Below are 22,765 nucleotides of genomic sequence, written 5' to 3' on the forward strand. Positions count from 1 at the left end.
CATCACCACATCCATCCCTTCCTCTCTTGATATCCCATTCTCCCCCTACCACCTCCTCATTCCTCCCAACCTTTCCACCTTCCCTCCCATCCCTCCCCTCATCTCATAACCCCCTCAACAACCACCTCCCACTCCCCCCTATCCACCCTCGCCCCAAAATGCGGACACCTCACCACCCTCCTACCCCCCAACTCCCCCTTCAACCTCTCGACCCGTCCCATCACCCTCTCAACCCCATATTTCGCCAAAATCTCAAACCAAGCCTGCACAGGTGTGATCTCGATCCTGTCCTCGCCTTCTTTTTCCAACACTTTTGAGAGCCGGTACAAATTTTTTAGTGTGAGGGCTGAGTTTTCCCATTCTAGGGACTCAGTTCCCGATGATGATGGTTTGAGATTGATGCCACTTCCCGGGAAAAGCTGGGTGCGTTTGGCGGCTCTGAAAATTGATGACGGGGCGGAGGACAGGGCGAGGGATGTTGCGGTGAGGGAGTGCCCTTGGGAGGAGTGGAATGGGGGGGTGGTGACTGGGGAGGAGGTGGGAGGGGAGAAGTGGGAGGGGTGGAAGTGGGTTCTGCAGGTGTGTTCTAGTCTATTTCGAGAGACAAAAAGTCAGTAGTGGTTCAAGAGGAAAAGGCGGGGGGAGAAGACCAACGCGAGGATAAAATTGATGGCGGTTTGGATTTGGGGTGGGGTCATGTAGGGTAGCTCGGGAGGGTGGTCGGGGGTGTTGGTGATGGGGTTTTTGGTTGGGGTGGTGATCGAGGAAGAGGAAGCAGGGGCGAAAGTTGCTGTTGTCGGTGGTGTGGGTAGGATGCTAGAGTTGGGGATGGCGGTTGCCGCTGTGGTGGCTTTCGTCACTGCTTCAAACCCTGGGGATGATAACCCGCTAACCATGTAACACGGCGCGCCTAGCACCTCGTCGTAGCCGAGCTGCATCGTCATTGTGAAGTCCATTTCTTCAGACATATACCACGGCCCTGCTACCCCTTGCTGCTGTTGCGGCGGCGCTGGCTGTGGGCCTGGGAATGACACCCCGTTCCTCAACCTCAATCCGGCCTTCATCCCCTCATTCTCCACCCTCAACACCCTCCTCTCCTTGTCCACGTCCTCAATATGCTTCCTTATCTTGGCCACCTCTTGCTCAAGCTCCTTGACATAGTTGGCTTTGCGTTGGCGGTGCTGGATCTGCGCTCGCCTGACTTGGGCGCGGCGGTGGGCGGCTTTTGATTCTGGGACTCCAGAGCCGTCGTTTCCTTGGTTGTCTGATGATTGTTCTGGGGATGAGGAGCAAAAGTTAGGGGGCTGGTACGGTTGTAGGTAGATCATAATGGTGGTGTGGTGCTGTGGTGGTGTAGGTGGTGATGAAGGGGACAGGCAAAGTCAGAGACACACCTCAGGTAAGGTGGTAGGAATAAGAAAGATTTAACAAAACCACTACACTGTGCAACTACCGTGCATAGATCGGAGTTGGGAAAACATGGTAGGGTATAAGATGATCGATGATCACCCCCCCTAGAAAAACCCCAGCCATCAAGGTCCTCCAGACCGCCTACCAAAAGACAAGACAATGACAAATCTCTCCTCCCCAAATACGAACCCGACAGTAACCCTTCCCCGCAACATTTATATTGAGCCGCATCGCATGACAGGTGTGTAGTGACAAATACATCTGACCTTAAACAAAACAGCACTTGCTGTGGTAGTATTCATGTACGTAGGGGTTGTCAGGGAATCATCCCACAGAAAAAAAAGAGAATGGCAACTTACCACCACCGCTACCAACAGCCGACCCCCCTCCTTCTACAAACTTCACCTCCTTCTTCTTCCTCCCCTTGCCCAAAGCTAATTCCGTCCCTTTTTTCCAAAACGAAACGAACGATGGTCTGCGGGTGTTGTTGTTGGTGGTGGTGGTGTTATCGTCTTGTGGGGGGTGTTGATCTGTCATTGTTGTTGGCTGCCCTAGGTACTCTCCCCGAACCAGCCAGCTAGCTGTTTTGATCAATCAACCCAGAATAGAATGTATTGTCATTAAAGCCTCCCAATTCTCAAGCCCACATCCGTCTGAACAGGTGGTATTGATGTAGCGTTGAAGGATGCAACCATACCTTATACTGAGTTGGTCAAAGATGAATGCATCACCATAGATAGATAGGTATGCTCCGTTCTATACAAACCAAACCTCGGATTCTCAAACTTCAGAAAGATGCAGCCATCTTCCACCAAGTAGAAAATAAACATAAAACACAACATGTAACACAGCCCCCAATCCTCAGGTACGGTCTGTGGCCTTGTAGAGTTGGAAAATAAACTGGCCTCCTCGCCCCAGACCAACATATCTCTTGGTTTATTGTAACACGTCGATCAGCGCCATCCCGATTAGCCGTAGTCTACCCAAGGCTGATTTGGTGAGCATGTGGTCCAATCAGCTACGCCGCTCACCTCTACCAAGAACTGAGCAATCCCTCCAACTAGAACAATGTCATCATTCTGCGTACGGATATTCTAACTGCACCCTCCTCACGACAACAACAACCACAACAACAAGGCACCTCAACAAGCCCTATTCACTCCAACTACAGTTCGCTCCATGATGACCGAAAACAACAGTCTATCACCAAACAAGAAAAGGAAAAAAGACAACAAAAACATACAATATCAATAACGCCGCTTCCGATGCTAATCCCATAATGCGCCCCATCCCTCCCTTCCGAAAAAAAAAAGAGCAATAACCCCCCACCATATCCCATATCGAAAAAGACTACTTTGGTGCACAAAAGCACCCTCCCCAACGCCAGGTCCATGCATACCACCGCTTCACATCTCCCCTCTTAATCCGCCCTCTCATCATCAGTGGCCGTATCCTCCTCAAACAACTCCTCCCTATCCTCCAACTCCTCCTCCCCCATCTCACTCTCCTCCTCACTCCCCTCCTCATCACTATCCTCCTCCTCTTCATCCTCATCAGTAGCCTCCCCCCCTGGCTTCCTCAACACACTAATCGGCGACCAAGTAACATAGTTATTCTCCAGATCTAACCACCTTCTCGCGATAGGCAGCTGAAACGGATCAAACGGGAAACAAGCCTCCAAATGCGTCCACTTCTCATTATCAAACTCAAACCCCGTGTCCCTCAGCGCGCCGCCTTGGGCATAACTCCCAGTGTAAAACTGCGAGAGGTGGATGCTCTTGTTTTTTTCGATTTGGGGGTAGATGTACATCAGCCCAAGGTGGTGAGCAAGTTGGGCGAATTCTTCGACGATGACGGGGGAGCAGCATTTGAGGGGCTGGTAGGGGGGTTTAGCTATACTGAGCTGATACTGGGTGGGTAAGAACAAGAAACTTACATTGAGCTTGCTGGCAATATTGGCGTGCATTCTCTTTTTGAGATCTGGCATCCAGGGCAGATCTTGTCCGAGGAACGACGCCGGATCGTCCCAGTCAACGTTGTCTGGGAGTGCACCCTGGTCGAGGAGATCTCTCCACCGGAAGCAAAAGATGTAGAGCAGCCCTTGGAAAGAAGCGCTGAGAAATTGTTAGCCTCGGACAAAGAAAGCAAGGTCTGCAGAGAGAACCTACTAGTATAATGAGTACCGCCGCACGTCCGGACCACGACAGTGCCTGTGCGTCTCCCGATAGTAGTCAATGTAGTCCAAAAGACAAGACACAATCAGCTGCACAGTGTGGCTCTGAACTCTGGCACCACGAGCAGTAAAGCTTGCGAGATACGCTGCCGCAGCCTGTTTGATGACTGGCGCCTCGGTGGAGGAGAATCTGCACATGATCAGCATACCGCCAACAAACAATAGCCAACAACCCTAGACTTACGCAACAGTGAGTAGCAGGCCAAGAAACATCTCCATGAGTTGATCAGACTTCATGGCAAACTTGAACAGCAAGTACTGCGTATGGCGGGATTTGAGATGCTGAAGCGTAAACGGTCAGCACTCAACCACTGGATTGTCAGGTCACGAAGCCGGCAGAGTGTAGACATACCGGCAGAATGACATTCTTGAAATCGCTCAAAAGATTCTCGAAACACGCCACAGCCTCGTCGCTGTCCGGTTTCTCAAAGATGGGATCGTAGATGGAAAACACAAGGTCCATGATCGCATCTAGTGTCTCCAGCTTGTTCTTGATTTTTATCACCCGCTTTGTCTCCTCGGGCAGATCATCGTCATCGCTCATTACCGACTCGTCGTCGCTTTCGTCATCCTCCTGGTCATCCTTGGCATCAGTCTGGATTGATCGCATTACCGCCCTCGTGGTATCATCTTCATCGTTTTCGAGATCGAGTGTCATCTCCACATCAAGCTTCACCAGCTGCGCGAGGATGAGCTCCATGATATCTCGTTCCAGATCGGGGCGGGAGGTCTTGAGTCGCAAAAGATGATCGATGTACGACATGTGGACCGCCTTAGGCTCATCTGTGTAGGGAAACTTGGAGGTAACAAGCTTGATAATCATCTTGGACCCCGCCGGAAACAGATCCAGCAAGTACTTGATTCCAACATGCAGCCGCTTCTTCCTCGTCTCCAAGTCAACAGGCGGGAATCCAGGCACAACCGAGGAACTCTTCGTCTCGAGGAACTTTTCAACCATCATCCTGAGAATCTCGGCGAAAAACGACGCTTGCACCGACGAAAGCGCAGCCAGCAGCTGAATATAGGCCTTGGCGAAGTTCTCGTCCCTATCCAGCCAAGAGCACCGAAGAACACTTCGAACAAGACCTGTGCATGAACGCCCAAGCATCGGTACATAGCCAGTCAAGGCGACCACGTAACCCAACAGCTCCTGGTGCCTCGGGTCCTCCTCATCCTCGTCGGGACTGCTGTTCCTGTTGCTCGGCGCAAACAGGTCCTTGAGGTTGTCGTAGTCTTGTTCGTCACCGCGGGCCTTGCCCTCGAGGGCCTGTCTGACCTCACGCTTGGCGTCTTCAAAGCTCTTGCCGTTGATCTCCCTAACCATATTCAAGTTCTCGTTGAAAACGACCGTCTTCTTCTGCCTTTTCATAGGGTGCTCCTCCTCATCGGCTCCATCTGAATCGTCGGCGCGGGATCGTGTGCCCAGTACGGATGCTGTTGGTTTTCTCAGGATCGGCTTGATTGGCGACGAAGCCACAGTTGGCGCATAGGCCAGGCGCGAGAGGGGGGTATTGGTCGTCATTTTGTGAGGGAGGTCAAGGTCTCTTTTCGAATAACTGGTCGACGACACCGGGTTTGAGGAGGTAGGTGCTGTTCGGAGGAAGGTTGGTTCGGGGAGGCGAACCGGACAAGATCAAATTGATCGTGGTCAAGGGCGCGTTAACCTTTTGCGTGGCGTGGGGATTTACCAGAGGGTTGCCGAATCAGCATAGTTGTCGCCTCGTCCTTATTTTGAAAAGAGACAAAAATGAAGCTGTGATCTCTGCCAGCCAGCAGTGTCTAGGATGTCGGTTGCTGGGTTGCCTGGTCGCTGGCGATTCCTCAGCTTTTCTGCCACTTCAAACTCCACCTTGTTGCTGGAAAAGTTGAAAAGGCTGGTTGAACTTTTTGCGGTTGAAGGGTCTTCCCCGCTAGTGGCACGTGCGCGGTGGATGCTGTGGGGCCCAATCAGGAAGGCGGTCAGTCTTGGAGCAACCACCCTTGACCGAAGTGACAACACTCGCCGAGCATTATATGGGAGCACTGGAAGGTGAGAGAAGGTGAGGGCGACAAGTGAATAATTGATAATATCATTCACTTCGAGCTTAGTCAACTTTACAAAATCAATTACAGCTAAATCAACCCATCCAAATCAACAAACCAGAACGGCCTACAGCAGTGTCAACGTCAAGGGGAATCTAACTGCTGCCCACAAAAGCACAAAACGCAAGACCTGTCCTTGTTTTCCCAAGCCCTTACCATCCCGCCAAAACCAATTTGGTCCTCATGTACCTTTCGGCCAGGGCTCAGATGTCGGCTGTCTTTTGCAGAACACCAAACCAACTCCTCCCAACCGAGTGTAGATACTCATACAGATAGAAAGAAGAAAAGCACTGGGCACAGGTCCCAGAAATCAAGGGATTAATACTCCCCAGGTGCACCGTTATGACCTGGCTGAGCTCCGTAGATGTTGTAGCCTTGAGCATCAGCGCCCTCTGGCTGGCCTCCGAGATCACCACCGGCAAAGCCGCCGCCAGGATTCGACTGGCCTGGCGCACCGTAACCCTGGCTGTTTGGTCTGTTTTGTTGGCCGTCACGGTTTGATGTCGACTGCTGCTGTGGTTGAAAAAAGGCACGGTAAGTAACGGCTCACACTGCAATCAAGTGGCTCTCGAGCAGGAAACCCACCTCTCTGTACTTGGACAAGTAAATCTTGAGTGCTTCGGCGTAGTTCTCAAACCCAAGAGACGTCATGGCAAACAGAATATCCTCGCCGTTCACCGTCTTCCTTTTCTCTTGGTGGCATTTTTCCGAAGCTGTGTGTGATAGGTCAGTTCCAACTGAACTGAACCACATCCTCATGTATGTCTCATGGACCGGTGGCAGGCTTACCCTCGCTTGTAATGAACGAGATGAACTCGCTAACGCACTCTTGCATGCACTCCTTCGCCTCCTTGGCTATTTTGGCATTCTCGGGGAGCGCATTCTTCATGATGCGGGCGACTGGCGCAAAGTTTCGTATGTTAGCATCGTATATATCAGCCTTGTCCGTCTTGGACGACGACGAGGAGGCGCGAGGCGCTTCGGGCGACTCGGGCGGCGAATCGCTAGACATATAGCCGTCGGGGGGGAGGAGGGGCGGCTGTCTCTGATAGGCAGGGCAGAAGCGACGCCAGTCAAGGAGGGGATCCTGTCGCCATGCAAGCGTGCGAAGCTTGAATGGGAGAGGTCCACGACAAGCGCAACATACGAATCATGGCGAAGGGGGGGAGGGGAAGCAGCAGAGAAGCTCAGAGAAGCAGCTTCGAAGGAAATATTGACTTACCATTGGCTATGGGTAACCATCTGTCTTGCTCTTTAACATCAAACTCATAGGCGTGGCCGCTCGAGAGTGGGTCCTGAGGGTCGTTCATTTGTGCTTCGTCCTCGGGTGACGGTGCACCATGTTCAACGTCCTTTGAATTGGATTGGGGGGAGTCGGACATATTTGGCTACCTGCAGCGGCTGCTGACTTCTTGTAAATTCCTTGGACTGCCAGCTCGCACAGGTGGAATAGAGTAAGGTGATGTGTCGTTGGACACGTTGCAGGGTGGTAAGGCAAGAGACCCTCTCGGCTTGCGGCTTAACCTGCAACAGACTTGCGTCAAGCGGTACCTCTCCGCGCGTCACCCCAGGCCAGGCTTACTTCCTACAGGTTTTCCCTGCCCGATCTTCAGGCTGTAACGGAAGCCTGGGAGGCGGGGGGGGGGCTGTCGAGACGGTGGTGGGGTGGAGGCAAAGGAGCAGGACGGGGGAAGGGGGGCAAAGAGGGGGTGAGGCGGGGGGGCTATGACCAGATGACAGCCGGCAACAGGAGCCCGGGATGATACTGAGAGCAAGCCCGAGAGAAGGGAAAACGGCGTCGGCCGGAGACGGCGGCAGACGGACACAAGGATGGGATAGGTTTTCCTGGCGGGTCCTACCAAGAAACGGCCCTCTCTCCTCTAGCGCAAGTCGCAGTTGGATGGAGCCTTCTGCACAGGAAGCTGCCGTGATGTAGGCAGAGTGCTAGTCTTTCCGTGTGGCCGGGTTTGACTACAGATGTTCCCCGTGGTGGTGGTGCGCGCAGGCAGTGTCTCTCTGTGCTATGTGCTATGGAGTCGCGGTTACACCAAACAGCGATGCGATGGCAGTGGTTGGCTGCTGCGGTGTCGGCACCGGACAGGATAGATTGTTGCGTGCCTCGTGGGATGAGTGCTTCTGCAGAGTCGCGTTAGAAAGCGGTGCGTGCCCGGGGGGGAGAGGAGGAGAGGAGAGGAGAGGAGTGGATGGACGAGGGCGAAGGCTTCGGTGACGGGACGCGATGCGCTGCACTGCGCTGCGCTGCGATGCCATGCCATGCCATGCGAACACGGGGTACGGATAGATACGTACCCAAGGTTACGCCGTGATACTTGCTGCTGTCTACTAATTAACCGGGGCTGTTTGCAACTAGCTCGGGGCGCGGTGGTTTCCTAATGGTGGTGTCTGAGTTGGCTGTAGGGTCGAGAAGTCTTCGCCTTGGGTACGGTGATGCATGGAAAACTGGATGCAAGAGGGCTGCAGCACGCGTGGGGTTCGGTTGTGGGAGGAACAACCTGAAGGTCGGGTGAAAAGAGGGAATGTGGAATGCGGGTGAGGCGGGTCCTCCAAGCGAGAGCCACCCCGGTCAGCCCCAACACCCCCAGCACCATGACAACAAGCTCCATCGCCAAGAAGCCGCCATTATCAACCACACGTCTGCCAAACGCCCGCCCGCAGCAACAAGTACCGGCTCTCTACTCTCTGTTGTTGATAGAGATACAGAATACTAATCTCTTTGCAATATGCTCGTGTTCGGTCCGCGGGATGTAGGGATTCAATACGACCTATGTACTGCAGCAAGCAAGCAAGCAAGCAAGCAAGCAATAGTCCTGCCGCAACACAGACTTGTTGCTGCTGCTCCATTTCCCACTTTCCCAGCCCGTCAAGAGCGGTGAAAATCAGTAGTGTAGTCCATGTGCTCATCCTGGAGCTGATGGGACCCAGGCCGCATAGTTCCTTGGTTTTTTCAATCCCATCACAAATACACTCACATCTCTCGGTCAAAGATCTGTAACATGCGGTCATGCCGTGGGTTCTACTGTCGCCAAGGGTTCTCTTGGCGCAGCGTGGGTTGGAAGATCAGGGTGTGGTGTACGCTCCCAGCTCTTGATTCGACAATGGCTGTTGTCACAAGTAAACACCCAGGCAGGAACGGAACGGGGGACGACGGGAGCCTGATGGGGCCGAGATGGCGGCTTTGGGCCGAAAGGCTGGGTTGACGTTGTGAGACTGCGAATGACTGGCCTGTATTTCTCCGGCTGTCCTAAAAGCAACACCGGAATCCTCAGCGAGGCTGGGAACTTCATTAGTGGTCCAAAATGAATGATTTGTGAGCCAATAACAGTCCAGAGTTTCAATTGGCGCATTTCATTGGAAGGAAATGTTAGTTTTAGAACTGTGAGTATCCTTTATTGGCCAGCACAAAAGATGACAAGCCGTGACATGATTAATCTCGAGGGGGGGCTGGGTGGACTGACAATCACCACCGGAACATAGAAAACGCTGGTGTGTCAGATCATACTTCCGTTTCGAAGGATGACGGCCACACCTGCTCTAGACAGACAAGTTTAAGCAGGTTTGGGCATGGCTGTGTGAATATTGACATATATGCTGGCCCACCCAAGTCGAGTAGTTGAGCCCCACACCATCAACGCTGATGCCAATCCCATCGCAGCCCAACCGTTTCTCAAGGCTCCCCGCAGGGCCGGTTGGGCAGCCCAAACCCACCCCCGCCACGGGGCTGCAGTCCCGAGAGCAAAGGCATTTGTACAACTCATCACCACACCCTCCGGGGAACATGAAGTTTGATGTTTAGGGTGTCATCAAGCTGTGGTCATATTTTTTTTTTATATCAGTATGATCTCACAAGGCTCTTGATGTGTCTTGCCAGAGGGGCGACTTCAGGAGCTTGCCATTGCGTGCCGTGTCGTCAAGCCCTTCATCCTTCGAGGACTCCTGATGACATGGCAGGTTCCTGGTGTTTATACGACTACACGGTAGTCCTTTACCTCATCACTTGAGTGACTCATGACTGTACCACTTGGACGTTGTTCTTTTTCTGTTAGGAGGTCAGCGAGAGTGATCATATGAGACTTCACTGAATTCACATACCTTCCACTTCTCCAGCTCATCTTGTTTGGTCTTGTACTGCTTGACCAAGTCGTCCAATACCTTCTTCAACCCCTCCGCGTTTGTTTGCAGCGCAGGGATCACATCCTTGACGGTCCGTTCCACCAGCACTCCGTTGATCATGCGAAAGCACTTGCGATCCTCTGGAAGTGGTTGCAAAGTGTCGAGAACAAGTCTATATTCAGGTGTTGGGTATTAGTGACTAAGCGGTGAGGACATCGTGTGAAGCGGTGTGGTGATGTGACGCAGGTCCTGAAATAGATCGCCAGAGAAAAAGTTCTCACTTGTGTTCTTCAGCTTCTTGCTCGACATCACCGATTTTCTGCGCAATTTGCTGCAGGGTGTTCTTGTAAGTGCTGTACTGAACTTGGAGGTCTGGCACGAGTTGAGTCAGTTGCCATTCTTAGCTTATGGTAGATTAAAGGCCTAAACTTGCCTTGTTGCCTCTTGGCTGGAGCTGCTTGTGTCGCCATGATGAAGTCGGGATCTGAATATCACAGCTTCGGAGCCAAAGTTTTGATATTGGATGCGGTTGAGAAGTCGAGACGGGTGATTGGGAGATCGACTGCCCTATGAGATCCATGCAATTGATCCTGGAGCCTGGGCCCGCTTGAACTCCAAGGCAGATCCACTGACAGATGGCCCGAGCTTTCAAACCTTGAATTGATTTAGGAAGACATCCAGAAATCGACGCTGGCTTCTCAACTACATCGTACAAGCACACTTCATTGGCGCAAACGAAGGACTATTACAGCACAAACAACAGTCACAATGCATCCTCTTCTCCATACCAAAGACAACGTCGGTAGGTTCTCCTGATCTAGCGTCATTTTCCATCTTGGCTGAAGCGTCTTTCCCTCGCAGCGTGCAAAGACTTGATGATCGCACTCGAACAATGCCATATGCGGGGCTTCCTTTGGAAATCCATGGGCATGTGCAATGACGCCAAGGAGGAGCTCTCTGCCTGCCTGAGGGCAGAACGGTGGAAGACTCAGAGCTTCAACCGAAGTGGTGTTGCCGACAAAAAGGACAAGATTCGGCAAGCCTGGAAGGACGTCGACGAAAACACATAAACTCTACAGCAAATCGACCCTCGAACCGAATGACAGTCACAGGCTCCCGACCGTCGATTTGAGAACAAGAACTGCGGCACCCACCAGCCCCAGCTCCGGAGGGAACACATCGCATCACAAGCGTTAGAGATACGGACCATTGTGCGATACGAACAACACTTGCGGTCTGTATAACATGGCTATAGAAGGACACTCTCCACACAAGAAATTGGGTTGTACATAAGGTTATTCTTGTTATTTTTGGCACGCCTTTCCGACTACCCCTTTTCAACCCCCTTTTTATAAAGTGCGACGGAACGCGTCACCGAAAGTAATCAACCCGTATGTCGCAAAGAGCGACAACATGACGGGAACGGGCTTCCGGAGTCTGATCGCACGAGGAATCGAAGCGCCACCGAGGACGACGGAAGCTAGGAGAGCGAGCTCCAAGCCCAAGGGCTGGCCGTTCTGGAGGCGGTAACCACCAAGACCATCTGGGCATTACGGCGTCAGCAACCGGTTGCCTTGCCAGGCTGAAGAAACAATCAACTTACACAAAAGACCGACAGCAGTGCCCGCGGCAACGCTAGGGACAGATTTCGTCTTGACGTATCCGATGGTGCCGCCGACAGCTGTCAAAGCCGAGAGAACGTAGGCGGGAAACTCGAGACCCTACCGACCCAGTCAACAAATGCGCAAGGCCGCAGATTATTCCACACTATCTCCGTACCATCTTTTGTGAGTTTTGGATGATGTATTTGTTGTGACTGGTGCTGTGTCGTTTGTTTTATGTGTCGCTATTCAGAAGGCTTCGGAACTCTTGGGAAGTCCGCCGCATCCATGGAAGCTGTCCAGAGTTGACGGAACGAGCCGAGGCCAGAGAGGTGGGGCGCTCCAAGCTTCCATTTCGTCATGCTGAAAGGGACTTGTTTTCCGCTTGGGTTTACATTACAGCCGAGGTAACCCTTAACAATTATTGAAATTTCGAAACCAAGAACAGTGCTTTACTCTGCTCTGCGATCAATTCTGAAGTTCGAACATCAATCCCTCTGTTTACTCTTCTTTTTGAGCTATTCTATATCAGACCGATATATAGCCCATCAGTTCCCCAAACGGAAGAGGGTGCGAACAAGACATCTACAAGTTACCCCACAAAGACAGAAATCTTTTTCCGAACCACCATCGGCTAAACTTGAATACTACTTCCGCATAAAAACTTCATCAAATCATCCCAATAGGTCCGCTGGCGTAATGGCAGCGCGTCTGACTACGATTCCATCAGTTAATCAGGAGGTTCCAGGTTCGACCCCTGGGCGGATCGATTTTTGTGGTTTTTGATCTTCCACACCAAATCACTCTATGGACAGACTTGTTCACCCTTGAATTTCATTTTGCCAGTCGAGAACACAGCTTGGACTACTACGCTGGTGGATGAATTGTACCTCACATTTTTCAGAGAAGAAAAGTAAAAATGGTGGTGGTAGTAGTAAAGGAGAAAAGCTAACTGCCTAAAAATCATCTCGCTCGTTATATCTTAATTGTTTCTCGTTTCTTGCCTGTTGTCGTCATCGACATTTCTTTCCTCCCTAGCTATATATCATCCCCTCCCTCCACCCACCTCACTCACCATATCCTCATCCTAACACCAAGAAGATTTCCAAGCAAGTCAACACACCTATACCCCCACATACATCATCCGTTCAAAGCACACAGACATTCATGCACCAACACACACACCAAAGAACATTTTCTACTAGCCAAAAAATCGTGTTTGTGAGGGGAGGTATCACATGCAACAAAACAAAAACAATGAAACACAAGTAACAAGCAAGCCAATATGAGGAAGCAAAACTAAAAGCGCACGCAAAAAAACCAAACACAGAAAAATGGAAGTACATAAAAAAACAAAAAAGACATGAAACCCCCGATTCCAAAAAACCCCTTTCAACCCCTTTCAAAAAGAAAAAATGTGCCCCAATGTTACCCAAAACCATGAGATACCGAAAGCCCAAAACCACACACACACACACACACACACACACACGTATACCTACTCAACCCCCACATCACCCCCCAACCCCCCCCTTCTTCCCTCCCTTGGCCCTTTGTTTGCTTTTTTCCCCTTCAGAAATACCTCATGCTCGCCCTGAAAGACAATAGCTAGAGTATACCGCTCTTTGCTCCTCAAAAAAATCGATAGAAAAAGTGCCTCAAAACATATTGAAAATGAAACCCCCAGAATCCAAACCCATCAAAAAACACTACTTCTGCCCCCTAGGCGCAGTAGTGCTATGATGGTGAATATTCGGCTCCGACAGACTAGTACTCGACCTCCCAACCCCTCCCTTCAAGGGGTCCTCCGCATCAGCAGTAACAATGCTCGGGCTCTCCAGTCCCGCCGTCAGCGCCTCCGAGGCCGTCATCCCCCTCGTTGCCGCCAGGCTCGGCCTCACATGAGAAGCAGCCGAGATCGCCGCCGCCGCCGCAGCGCCCGCGTTGCTGCTGGCATTCTGCTGGTACGCATTCAGCGCGGCATTGTCCCTCCGACCCCCCGTCACCGCGTCCGCCGCCCTGGCGAGCTCCCGCTCTCTGTTCTTCTCCAGGAGCTGGCCGCCGAGCGTGGCGCACTTGAGGATGGTCTGGATGAGGTGGTTTTGCTGGAGGGGCTTGGAGAGGTACTCGTCCATCTGGGCCTGGATGCACTTTTCTCTGTCGCCCATCATGGCGTGCGCCGTCAGGGCGATGATGGGGGTGCGCTGGCTGCCTAGGCTGCGCTCGTACTCGCGGATCTTGGATGTGGCTTCGAATCCACCCTGTTGTAAATCGTTAGCTAGAGTCTCCATAAACGTTGCGAGTTGAAAAGGGGCGACATACCATGATAGGCATCTGAACATCCATCAAGATGACATCAAACTTCTTCCTCTTGACAGCCTCAACAGCTTCCTCGCCGTTCCCAACCACGGTAACCACATGATGGTACTTCTCCAGGATCTTGACCGCAAGCCTCTGGTTGACCGTGTTGTCTTCCGCCAACAGAATCTCGAACGAGCGGGTGTTATCCGCCAGCGAGGGTGTCGCGCGGTTTTCCAAGGCAGGCACCATGCCGTTGCCGAGATCAATCAGCTGGCATGGCGTGGTCATGTACGACGTGATGCCCAGATCAAGGCAGGACTTGAGCGAAACGTGAACCACAGGGGCCAAGAGCACAATGGGCAGGTACTTGAAGTCGTCGACCGCTCTCAACCTGCGAGCGTCCTCGATCGAGTCAACAATGATGACATCGTATGGCGAATTTTGCTGAGTCCGAGCCTTCTCCAGCGCGGGGCTCTTCTCCGAGTCGACAACGATAGGCACGAGGCTCAGCTCCTTGAGCATCCTGACAATCTCGGATCCGTGACCGGTCCTGCCCTTGTCGATAAACAGTACCTGGTGGCCCTTGTAGGGGGTAAGTTGCTTCGCAATGAGCGAAACATCATCGTTGGCGAGACGGACGACGCACGTGAAGTAGAACTTGCTGCCCTTGCCGTACTCGCTCTTGACCCACACGTCGCCGCCCATCAGGTTGACCAGTCTCTTGGAAATGGAGAGACCCAATCCGGTACCGCCAAACTTGCGTGTCATGGAGCCATCGGCCTGCTGGAACGTGTCGAAAATGAGATCAAGCTTGTCCGCCGGAATACCTATTCCCGTGTCGGACACGATGAACTCAATGGCGTACTCGTAGGGCGCACACTGGACATGAGACGCCTTCTGAATGGTCAAGCTGACTTCGCCATGCTCGGTGAACTTGATGGCGTTGCCCACCAGGTTCAGGATGATCTGGCGCAACCTGAACGAGTCACCCACCACGTGGTCTGGCACCGAGTTATTGACTCGGTACGTGAGATCTAGGAACTTCTCGTTTGCCTTAACAGCGAGAGTCTTGAGCGCATTGAAGACAGTTCCACGCAGCGTGTAGGGAATTTCCTCGATAACCATTCTCCTAGCTTCGATCTTGGACAGATCCAAGATGTCATCGATGATGGTCAACAGGCTGTTGGCCAGCGAGTTGACAATGTTGAGCATCTCCCTTTGATACTGAGTGAGGTCGGTATCGAGAGTGAGCTGTGTCATACCGATGATGCCGTTCATTGGGGTCCGTATCTCGTGGGACATGTTGGCAAGGAATTCGGATTTGGTCTTGTTGGCCAACTCGGCTGCTTCTCTGGCCTGCGTGTTCCTCTGGATACTGTCTCTCAAGTTGTACACCATCTGGTTAATCTTCTTCTTGAGCTCGTCCATTTCACCGGACGCTTCGACTTCAACTAGCTTGGTGAAATCCCCGTCCGTTGCGGCATTGGTAATGTCACCAAATGCTCGTACTTGAGCCGTCTGTTTGGGCCAGTCAGCAGGAATTTTCACCAAAGCGGCATATTTGATAACGTACCAAGTTGTTGGCCATGGTGTTGACGTCGGTAGTAATTTCCTTCCATCTTCCCTTCAGGCCAGCAACATCGGCCTGTCCACCCATGATACCGTCGACACCGACGTCCTTGGCGACCCTTTGCACTTCGTTACAGAATATCGAAAGCCGGTCAACCATGTTGTTAATGGTTTCCTTCAGAATGAGTATCTCGCCCTTGGCTTCAACGTCGATCTTCCGGCTCATGTCTCCATTGGCAATGGCTTGTGTGACAGTTGAAATCCCTCTGACCTATATCGGTTGTCAGCATGAAGTAGCCAGTTAAAAAAGGAGTCGGGGACATACCTGTGATGTAAGGTTTCTGGCCATGGTGTTTACGTTTTCAGTGAGGTCTTTCCATTTGCCCTCTACGTTGTCGACCTGAGCCTGACCGCCGAGTGTACCATCCGTGCCGACCTCTCTGGCCACCTTGCTGACCTCAAACGCGAATGTTCCTAAGCGGTCCACCATGGTGTTGATGGTGTTCTTCAAATCCAAAATTTCACCCTGCACCTCGACCCCGATCTTCTTGGTAAGGTCACCCCGAGCGACGGCCGTAGTGACCTTTGCTATTTCTCGCACCTGCGTTGTTAAATTCATAGCCATACCGTTGACGTTTTCCGTAAGATCTCTCCAAGTGCCCTGGACATCATGTACCGTTGCTTGTCCGCCGAGTCGCCCTTCGGTTCCGACTTCCCTGGCAATCTTGGTAACTTCCCGTGCGAATTGTTGGAGCTGGTCCACCATAGAGTTGATCGTTTTCTTCAGTTCAAAGATTTCTCCGCGGCACTCAGCCTGCACCTTTTGCGTCAAATCACCCTTTGCGACAGCCGTGGTAACCTTGATGATATCTCGCACTTGTGTAGTCAGATTGTTGGCCATGGCATTCACGTTGACAGTCAGTTCGTTCCACATGCCCTGTACCCCTTCGACATCAGCCTGGCCGCCCAGGATACCTTCGGTTCCGACGTCTCTGGCGACGCGTGTGACTTCAGAGGCAAAAGTCCGCAGTTGGTCTACCATGGTGTTGATCGTTTGTTGCAGCTGTAGAATTTCTCCCTTGGCGGGGCGTTCAATTTTCTTGGTGAGATCACCATGGGCTACGGCGGTGGTAACAGAGGCGATTTCACGCACTATTATGCGAGGTGTTAGTGCTGCCGAGTCAATACTTTACCTGCATGATAGGGGGGATTCGTACCTTGATCAGTGAGGTTTTGAGCCATGACGTTCACTAGCAAAGAGTCAGTATGTCTGAGCGCTTATCAGAAACATGCATTACCGTGCCAGCAAACATACCGTTATCAGTTAGTTCTTTCCAAGTTCCATCAACACCCTCGATTTGAGCCTGGCCACCGAGGATACCCTCGGTACCGACTTCACGGGCGACACGAGACACTTCGCTGGAGAAGACTTGCAGTTGATCCATCATGGTGTTGATGGTACGCTTGAAAGTGGTAATTTCGGGGTCCATTTCAACACTGTTCATCCGCACCTTCTTGGAAAGATCACCGCGGGCAACAGCCGTCACGATTTCACCAATCTCACGCAGGGCCTTTTGGAAGGCCTCGTTGGCCTTTTGATGCTTCCATAGCTCGCGTTCCAGAGTAGCGACCCTTTCCTGCTCGATAATGGCAAGGGCCCTCTCCTGGAGCTGCTTCTGCTCGAGAAGCTGGGCATTTACGCCATCCAGCTCCTGGCGCTGGCTGTCGAGAAGCTTGGACTGATCGTCAACATGCTCCCTCAAACCTTCGAGAGCCTCGTCGAGGAGCTCATCTCGCGGTAGCGGAGCAGCATATCCAGAATTCCCAGCCCTTGCTCTTTCGTCCGACAGAGAGAGATGGCCGTTTCCGTCAGGGGTGTCGGGAAGCAGGCTCGAGGTGGTCGTATTGGCACGGGCCTGAAGATGCTGGACACGGAGAACCAGCGCAGCAAGTTCGAGCTCGAGTTCGAGCTTTTCAGAAGTATCAGCGCCAGGGATATTGAAGCGGGTGTTGACGCGGAGATTCAAGAGAGGCGGCGTGGTCGGATCGGTCGCGAGACTTTTCAGAATAGCAGTCACAGCTGCTAGCGATGATTCGCCACTCATGGTTGCGGCACAGAGGGCCGTTTAGACCCAGCAGCCGTGATATTGTCTCTGATGGGCGATGCCAGCGGTGGGAGAGACAGAGAGGTAAACGGTACAAAACGGGGGTAGCGACGGCGGGGTGATGGCGGTTAAAATGATTTGGGTCGCGGGGAACGACTTATCGAGGTGGTCGGCGGCGTAGGTGCAACTCATGCGGGGAATACTGAATTGGCGGCGAGTCCAGGTGCAGTATGTGGATTACACGACCCTTTGAGCGATGGGAATGCGACGGGCGACGATGGGATGACAGGCGACAGGCGACAGGCGACAGGTGGATTGCAAAACGCACAGAGGCTCGGATGGTGTGGCCGAGTTGCGCAGATGTCGTCGTCGGGTAACGGCACCAGAGTGTCGGGGAAGGCAAAAAAAGGGTCTTGCAAAAAGTTGAGTTGGACTGTAGTCGTCCAAATGGGCCGAAACCGCCGTGCGTAGGGTCTAGGCGAAGCGGAGACGCGGGTGTATTGTGAGGAGAGCTTTGTTCAGCCCCTCGTCGTCCTGTTGGACTTGTGCGGCCTGGTGAAAGGGTGAGGCAGCAGCAAAGGACTCGGGCGTCTTTGAGGGTGGGAGTGGGAACAGGGAGGAGGAGACGTGAAGAGAGGAGGAGGATTGAGAAAATGGGGTAGTCTGGGGGGCCGGTCGGGTCGCCGAGGAGGGCAAGGGATCGACGCTTCCCTGTCAATTCCCTGCACAACCGCCCTTTTTTTTAGTGGCAGTACGAAGAGTGATAGATAATACGGCAATAGATAGTGGTAGGGTGGTGGGCGAGCCGTTGTGCCGTTGTCTTGTCTCGAACAGAAGAGCTGAATGTTGAATGGATGGCTTCTCTACACCGACATGTCTTTCAGGTGGTGTCTGTCTACAGCAAGCACACTACAAGTACCTAGGGACCTAATGGATCCCGCCGTTCAAATCAAGAAATAGGTCCTAGCCACCTGTCAGACAGTAGCCTGGGCGGGCAGCTAAAAGAGACTGCTGCTCTGGCCTCGTCCTGACTCGGGACACGCCCAATCTGCCCACCTACTCACCCACTCTTCCCGAACTGTCGGTTCGCGTTGCTGTGCACTAACAACCGTAGCGGCCCGACATTTACAACGTTCCCGTTTCTTCAGGCGTCGCCAGTTTGGGGTTTATCTGAACTATCTGATCTATCTGATGTCTCCGTGACGCCTCCCTACCCGCCCCCCCTCCCTTCTGTCTTGGTGGTGCAGGTGGTGCTTGTCCAAAGAGAGGTGAGTGCTCCGTTGCTAGAGACATGCAGCTGTGCCGTGTGAGCTTCCCCGCTCGGGGGTTGCAGATGGTGCGCGGTAGGGCCTCAGGCAACATGCATTTTCTCTGAGTGCCTGATGGGAAAGCGCGAAAGCTCGAGCGACCTTTTTTTTCGCCTGATGAGTTCTCGCTTGCTTCGGACGCCACTGCGGGGCTCCAGACACAGGCGTGTCTCGCTGTGGCTCTATCTTTTGGGCGCTTCAAGCCTGTGTCTTCTTCGCCCACATCGTCACACGGAAAATGCAGCGTTCCAAATGAAGGCCGGCACATGGTTCTCATGCTTCAGAGCTCATTGGTTTGACGCTTGAAGGTCCGTGAGAGTCTCACATCTCCATCCTAGCATCACTGCGGCGATATCCCACACCATCCATTACTCAATTCCGAATATTATCCGTCGTTTCGTTTCGCATTCAAAAAAACATTCCCATACCTATTCCAGCAACCAAGCAGCTTTCCATGGCAATCTGATCGACAGGGTCGACCGACAGCTTCCCACCATGTACGGGCAAGCCGTCCGTGGCCACCAAAACCCCCGATCCTGAAAGGATGTGCATGCTCCTAGCGATCTCCTCCTGGTGAGTCTATCTTTTTTTCACTTCCTCAAGCTGATGCTTCAAGTCAAAGTCAATATCTTGAGGGCAGCATTCGAAGCGAGTGTTCGCCCACCCCGCGGCCGCACTGACCAGTTATCTTCAGCCACTGACGTCATGGGGCACATGGGGAGTTTGCCTGAGGCGCATTGCCATCCCATTCTTTTGTCTACTTGTTAGACCCTTACCGCCAACCCTGACAACAGAAATCCCATAAAACGACAGGTAAAAGAGCCATGTGGCTCAAGCAACGTCCATGGCGTTATGGCCCCCATACTGACAGCTGCGATCGCACTGTTATTTATTGAAAAACGCTTGCCAAGCAGCATGTCCATGGTCCATGGTACACATAAAACTGTCTCATTCTTTGCTTGGTAAGTCCACATATCACCTGATGCCCACAGCTGTTGAGACCTGAAAGTCCTGAAAAGGTGAAACAAAAGCTCCTTGGAGAATCCCAAGCATGTCTGTCGGATGAACCAGCCGATCGGCAAGGGGCTGACATCCCGTCAAACCCATTATACTGTCGTTCTCTCACAGTAGCTGGAATCCGTCCCTGGACCAGGCAGTTCTTTGCTCGTATAGGGGTTAACACCGGACGAATCACGGCCATATCCGATATCCCTTCTACCAAAACCTCTGGCACGTGATCAAGACATCATAGGGAATGTCCTCTGGATCTGATCAACCGTTCCGGGGTGTTGACAGCGGTGGAGGACGGCCAATGGCGGCACCCATATTCCACTTAGCAAGCGGAAGGGAAAAGGATTGACCGTCTGGTGCGTTTTATATCTCTGATGAAGGGCCATGAACGACCACACAGTAGCTCTGTTCGATACCCCACGTGGGGTCCGACATGGCTCGGGTGTCCACAGACAACGGAGGAGAAGTTCCCTACGTGCATTGATCTGCACATGGAGTAACCGACGAACGAAAATGGCAATGCAAACCGCCCGCTCACCACCGGCTTTAGTAAAAATGTTCGACATGAATTCAGAAGGAGGCAGCCGGGTCTACATCAACACGTGGACCGGGGCCGGGAGCCGGGATTATTATGGAAGACAAGGCCGGATCCATGAACCGGCGGTGGCAACCGCCAAGTCGGGTGGTCGGACAGCCGGCACCTCCAGGGAACTGAGAGACATTCTTTGTGTCTGGGCCTTTTTTTGTTCTCAGACCGAGACTTCCCGAGACAACTGTTTCGAGGTCTGGATTGCTTGTGGCAGGATGGGATCTTGCATGCAGGGATTGGTAGGAAGGAGGGGGGTCATCAGACTTCTAAGGCCATTCAGGTATCCAGTTGCAAGCGACTACTCCAAGGAACCATTACTATTACCAGACCCAAGACCCAAAATATCGCCTTTGTCTGTCATACATGCGGTAACATTTCAACCCAAGCAGGACTCTAAAACACACCTAGAGGTGCGGCCCGTAAACTGATGAAGACCTCCACTACCAAGAACACGCGGGCGGCCAGCATCACAATTAGCATGGTGATACCGATTATGAAAGGGGTGATGAGAAGGGGCATAACCGCCTGGCCCAACACTGCGACTTCATCATCCGATTCGTAATGCTCTGATTCGTCGCACCAGCTCTTCCAAAGACACATGAAATCACACCGAGAATCAGCCAAGAAAAAGCGGCTGCAAAGAGTGTAGCCAATATCAGAGCTGGTCCTGTAGATGCGATGATAATGGAGGACACCTTCCAGATAACGGCCTCTTGAACAGTGGGAAATTCGAAGTTCCAAGCCGAAAGATGAACACCACCGTAGGCCACAGGTAGGACGGGAGAGCTAAATACTGCTAACTCGTGATGATAGACATAGGCCAGGGCTTTGAGGAGGAAGTCGAAGGGGTCTTTGGGTACGAGTTTGTGCTGAAAGTTGAGAATATTGCCATGGTTTCTATAGAAAAGCGAGTCTGTTTCTTTGGCCGCTCTGTGGATAGTTTTCATGGCGTTTCGGTCTTTGACTTCGTAGGAGCCTTGGAGGTCAAGGGGTTTCTGATCACAGATAAGCAATCTGAGTACAGCCACAAGGGCTACACGGGCAGCCAATAATGGTACCTTCGTCATGGGGTCGAAGATGATTTACATTAAACCAAAAGGCATACATCAAAATTGCACAAACCACATGTACCATAATGTGCAGCTCCAACAGACTGAGTGGTAAGCCATATACCTTGCGCGCAGCACACTCAATAATCACCCAACTAACTTGGATAACAACCAGCGATTTCTTGAAGAAGTCCGCCTTGCTCTGATGCATTATGAAGGACCTTGGCAGCATCAGTGCTTTGACATCTTGATCTGCTACCTCCTTTGCAAGATGGGCAGAGATTATACATGTGCGCATTTTGTGCCCTTCATCTATGTCGCTTTCTTGGTGCCTCACTGTGAGCCTACCCATCGTTACGAAGAAGGCATATTGCATATCGAAAACACACTATATTTGGTGTCAGCCTAGCTACCAACAATGGTGTAACATCCGAGGAGGTTTATGTATCAAATGCACATTTCAGACTCACATGGTCGGTTATATATGCTTGGTCTTCGAAGTGAGCATCTGCTGTACTGCCAGAGTCCTTTCTTGTAGTCATCATCTTCTCATCGCACTTTTCACATGGTGTCGGGTTGTGCCATGGGAACACGACTGGTAAGCTTGAAACGGGGTTTTGGTAGCTCCTGCCTGGAAACTGGATGTCTGCAACAGTCGAAGTGTCGAAACTGACCGTTTCAGCTGTGATTATATCACCCAAGGTATCTGTTGTGGCATCATCAACGAGCTTTGTTTTGTCCTTTTGTTCCTCTTCTTTCTCGCGCAAATGTTTCAACAGTGCTCTTGCTTCGAAGAATTGAGAACAGGCTACGGTGGTAAGGTATGCATGTGCAAAAGTTATTATCTGGAAGTAGTTTTTGACGGATGGGAGATTCAGTGATATTTTGAAAGCAAAGCCTGTTTTCTTGCGTGTCTCTCTCCTCAAGCCTACAGATCAGCCCGTCGTACAGCCTCACCTTGTATGCCGCCTATGGCGACGTGGGGGCTATATCCGGTTCCCGGCATCCAATAGGCTGGCCGTCAAAATGTCTATTAAGGCCTCAGCATAGGTCGCCTGATATGCCGCGTATTTCTCAAGTAAAAGTGCACTGCTGGTTTTTTTGGAGGTATTGGACTTCTCAATCCGCACGCTGGCATCGGCCCATACCCGCTCGGCCTTGGATTTCATACCCCATCCTTGAATAGTTTCGGCTGGCTGCAGGTAGGAAAGCCCCTTTCCCAGCACCAAGGCTCGTCTGTGTACATGTCTCGATTTACGTGATACCGCAACGTGAGGGGTTGGGATGCACCACATGCGGTGATACAGATCGGGGGGGAAAGTCAGGGTCGATCCCTTCGTGCAGGTAAGTCAGCTGTCCAAGGTTGGTGGGATGGGA

At 52.2% G+C, this 22,765-nt stretch overlaps 9 protein-coding genes and 1 non-coding gene across 10 annotated transcripts; 2 read left to right on the top strand and 8 right to left on the bottom strand.

Moving 5' to 3' along the window:
• Positions 1-98: 98 nt before the first annotated feature.
• QC764_107308 (uncharacterized protein) lies at positions 99-2,335 on the bottom strand (the record flags this gene model as incomplete). The annotated part of the gene is made up of 3 exons (XM_062941985.1): positions 1,770-2,335; positions 655-1,276; positions 99-591 (listed from the first exon to the last, which is right to left on the bottom strand). The coding sequence occupies exons 1-3, from the start codon at positions 1,945-1,947 to the stop codon at positions 99-101; spliced, it is 1,293 nt and encodes a 430-aa protein (XP_062804901.1). The 5' UTR covers positions 1,948-2,335.
• A 129-nt stretch (positions 2,336-2,464) lies between these two features.
• On the bottom strand, positions 2,465-5,589 carry RRN3 (DNA independent RNA polymerase I transcription factor). Its single transcript, XM_062941986.1, has 5 exons — positions 3,996-5,589; positions 3,828-3,925; positions 3,579-3,773; positions 3,347-3,524; positions 2,465-3,286 (listed from the first exon to the last, which is right to left on the bottom strand). The coding sequence occupies exons 1-5, from the start codon at positions 5,163-5,165 to the stop codon at positions 2,831-2,833; spliced, it is 2,097 nt and encodes a 698-aa protein (XP_062804902.1). The 5' UTR covers positions 5,166-5,589; the 3' UTR covers positions 2,465-2,830.
• Positions 5,590-6,043: 454 nt separating this feature from the next.
• HAP3 (transcriptional activator hap3) lies at positions 6,044-7,107 on the bottom strand (the record flags this gene model as incomplete). The annotated part of the gene is made up of 4 exons (XM_062941987.1): positions 6,044-6,238; positions 6,311-6,438; positions 6,515-6,625; positions 6,948-7,107. 4 exons carry the CDS (start codon positions 7,105-7,107, stop codon positions 6,044-6,046), a joined length of 594 nt encoding a protein of 197 aa, XP_062804903.1.
• Positions 7,108-7,753: 646 nt separating this feature from the next.
• On the bottom strand, positions 7,754-8,349 carry QC764_0008960 (uncharacterized protein; the record flags this gene model as incomplete). Its single annotated transcript, XM_062939851.1, has 2 exons — positions 7,754-7,861; positions 8,239-8,349. The coding sequence occupies 2 exons, from the start codon at positions 8,347-8,349 to the stop codon at positions 7,754-7,756; spliced, it is 219 nt and encodes a 72-aa protein (XP_062804904.1).
• Positions 8,350-9,510: 1,161 nt separating this feature from the next.
• Positions 9,511-11,679, top strand: QC764_107340 (uncharacterized protein). Its single transcript, XM_062941989.1, has 2 exons — positions 9,511-10,658; positions 10,718-11,679. The coding sequence occupies exons 1-2, from the start codon at positions 10,625-10,627 to the stop codon at positions 10,924-10,926; spliced, it is 243 nt and encodes an 80-aa protein (XP_062804905.1). The 5' UTR covers positions 9,511-10,624; the 3' UTR covers positions 10,927-11,679.
• GIM4 (Cochaperone prefoldin complex subunit) lies at positions 9,750-10,165 on the bottom strand (the record flags this gene model as incomplete). The annotated part of the gene is made up of 3 exons (XM_062941988.1): positions 9,750-9,782; positions 9,836-9,996; positions 10,138-10,165. The coding sequence occupies 3 exons, from the start codon at positions 10,163-10,165 to the stop codon at positions 9,750-9,752; spliced, it is 222 nt and encodes a 73-aa protein (XP_062804906.1).
• Positions 11,206-11,819, bottom strand: QC764_107345 (uncharacterized protein; the record flags this gene model as incomplete). Its single annotated transcript, XM_062941990.1, has 3 exons — positions 11,206-11,399; positions 11,460-11,577; positions 11,724-11,819. 3 exons carry the CDS (start codon positions 11,817-11,819, stop codon positions 11,206-11,208), a joined length of 408 nt encoding a protein of 135 aa, XP_062804907.1.
• Positions 11,820-12,142: 323 nt separating this feature from the next.
• On the top strand, positions 12,143-12,226 carry QC764_0009000. Its single transcript has one exon. It is a non-coding gene; the product is annotated as a tRNA-Arg (tRNA).
• A 151-nt stretch (positions 12,227-12,377) lies between these two features.
• Positions 12,378-16,569, bottom strand: NIK1 (histidine kinase osmosensor; the record flags this gene model as incomplete). The annotated part of the gene is made up of 5 exons (XM_062941991.1): positions 12,378-13,718; positions 13,780-15,276; positions 15,332-15,598; positions 15,653-16,479; positions 16,545-16,569. The coding sequence occupies 5 exons, from the start codon at positions 16,567-16,569 to the stop codon at positions 13,167-13,169; spliced, it is 3,168 nt and encodes a 1,055-aa protein (XP_062804908.1). The 3' UTR covers positions 12,378-13,166.
• Positions 16,570-20,732: 4,163 nt separating this feature from the next.
• On the bottom strand, positions 20,733-22,493 carry QC764_107355 (uncharacterized protein; the record flags this gene model as incomplete). The annotated part of the gene is made up of 3 exons (XM_062941992.1): positions 21,426-22,493; positions 20,948-21,334; positions 20,733-20,924 (listed from the first exon to the last, which is right to left on the bottom strand). The coding sequence occupies exons 1-3, from the start codon at positions 21,762-21,764 to the stop codon at positions 20,733-20,735; spliced, it is 918 nt and encodes a 305-aa protein (XP_062804909.1). The 5' UTR covers positions 21,765-22,493.
• Positions 22,494-22,765: the final 272 nt, after the last annotated feature.

This window comes from Podospora pseudoanserina, chromosome 1 (assembly GCF_035222485.1).
Source record: "Podospora pseudoanserina strain CBS 124.78 chromosome 1, whole genome shotgun sequence".
NCBI classification, from domain to species: domain Eukaryota; kingdom Fungi; phylum Ascomycota; class Sordariomycetes; order Sordariales; family Podosporaceae; genus Podospora; species Podospora pseudoanserina.

What these genes read in the sequence shown, in the direction of transcription:
- RRN3 (XM_062941986.1), bottom strand. Translation starts at nt 5,165, where the DNA reads ATGACGACCAATACCCCCCTCTCGCGCCTGGCCTATGCGCCAACTGTG. An exon ending in TCAAGAATGTCATTCTGCCG is followed by an intron (nt 3,926 to 3,995) that starts GTATGTCTACAC and finishes TTTACGCTTCAG; the next exon opens with CATCTCAAATCCCGCCATAC. An exon ending in GGCCTGCTACTCACTGTTGC is followed by an intron (nt 3,774 to 3,827) that starts GTAAGTCTAGGG and finishes GATCATGTGCAG; the next exon opens with ATTCTCCTCCACCGAGGCGC.
- QC764_107340 (XM_062941989.1), top strand. Translation starts at nt 10,625, where the DNA reads ATGCATCCTCTTCTCCATACCAAAGACAACGTCG. An exon ending in CCATACCAAAGACAACGTCG is followed by an intron (nt 10,659 to 10,717) that starts GTAGGTTCTCCT and finishes TTTCCCTCGCAG; the next exon opens with CGTGCAAAGACTTGATGATC.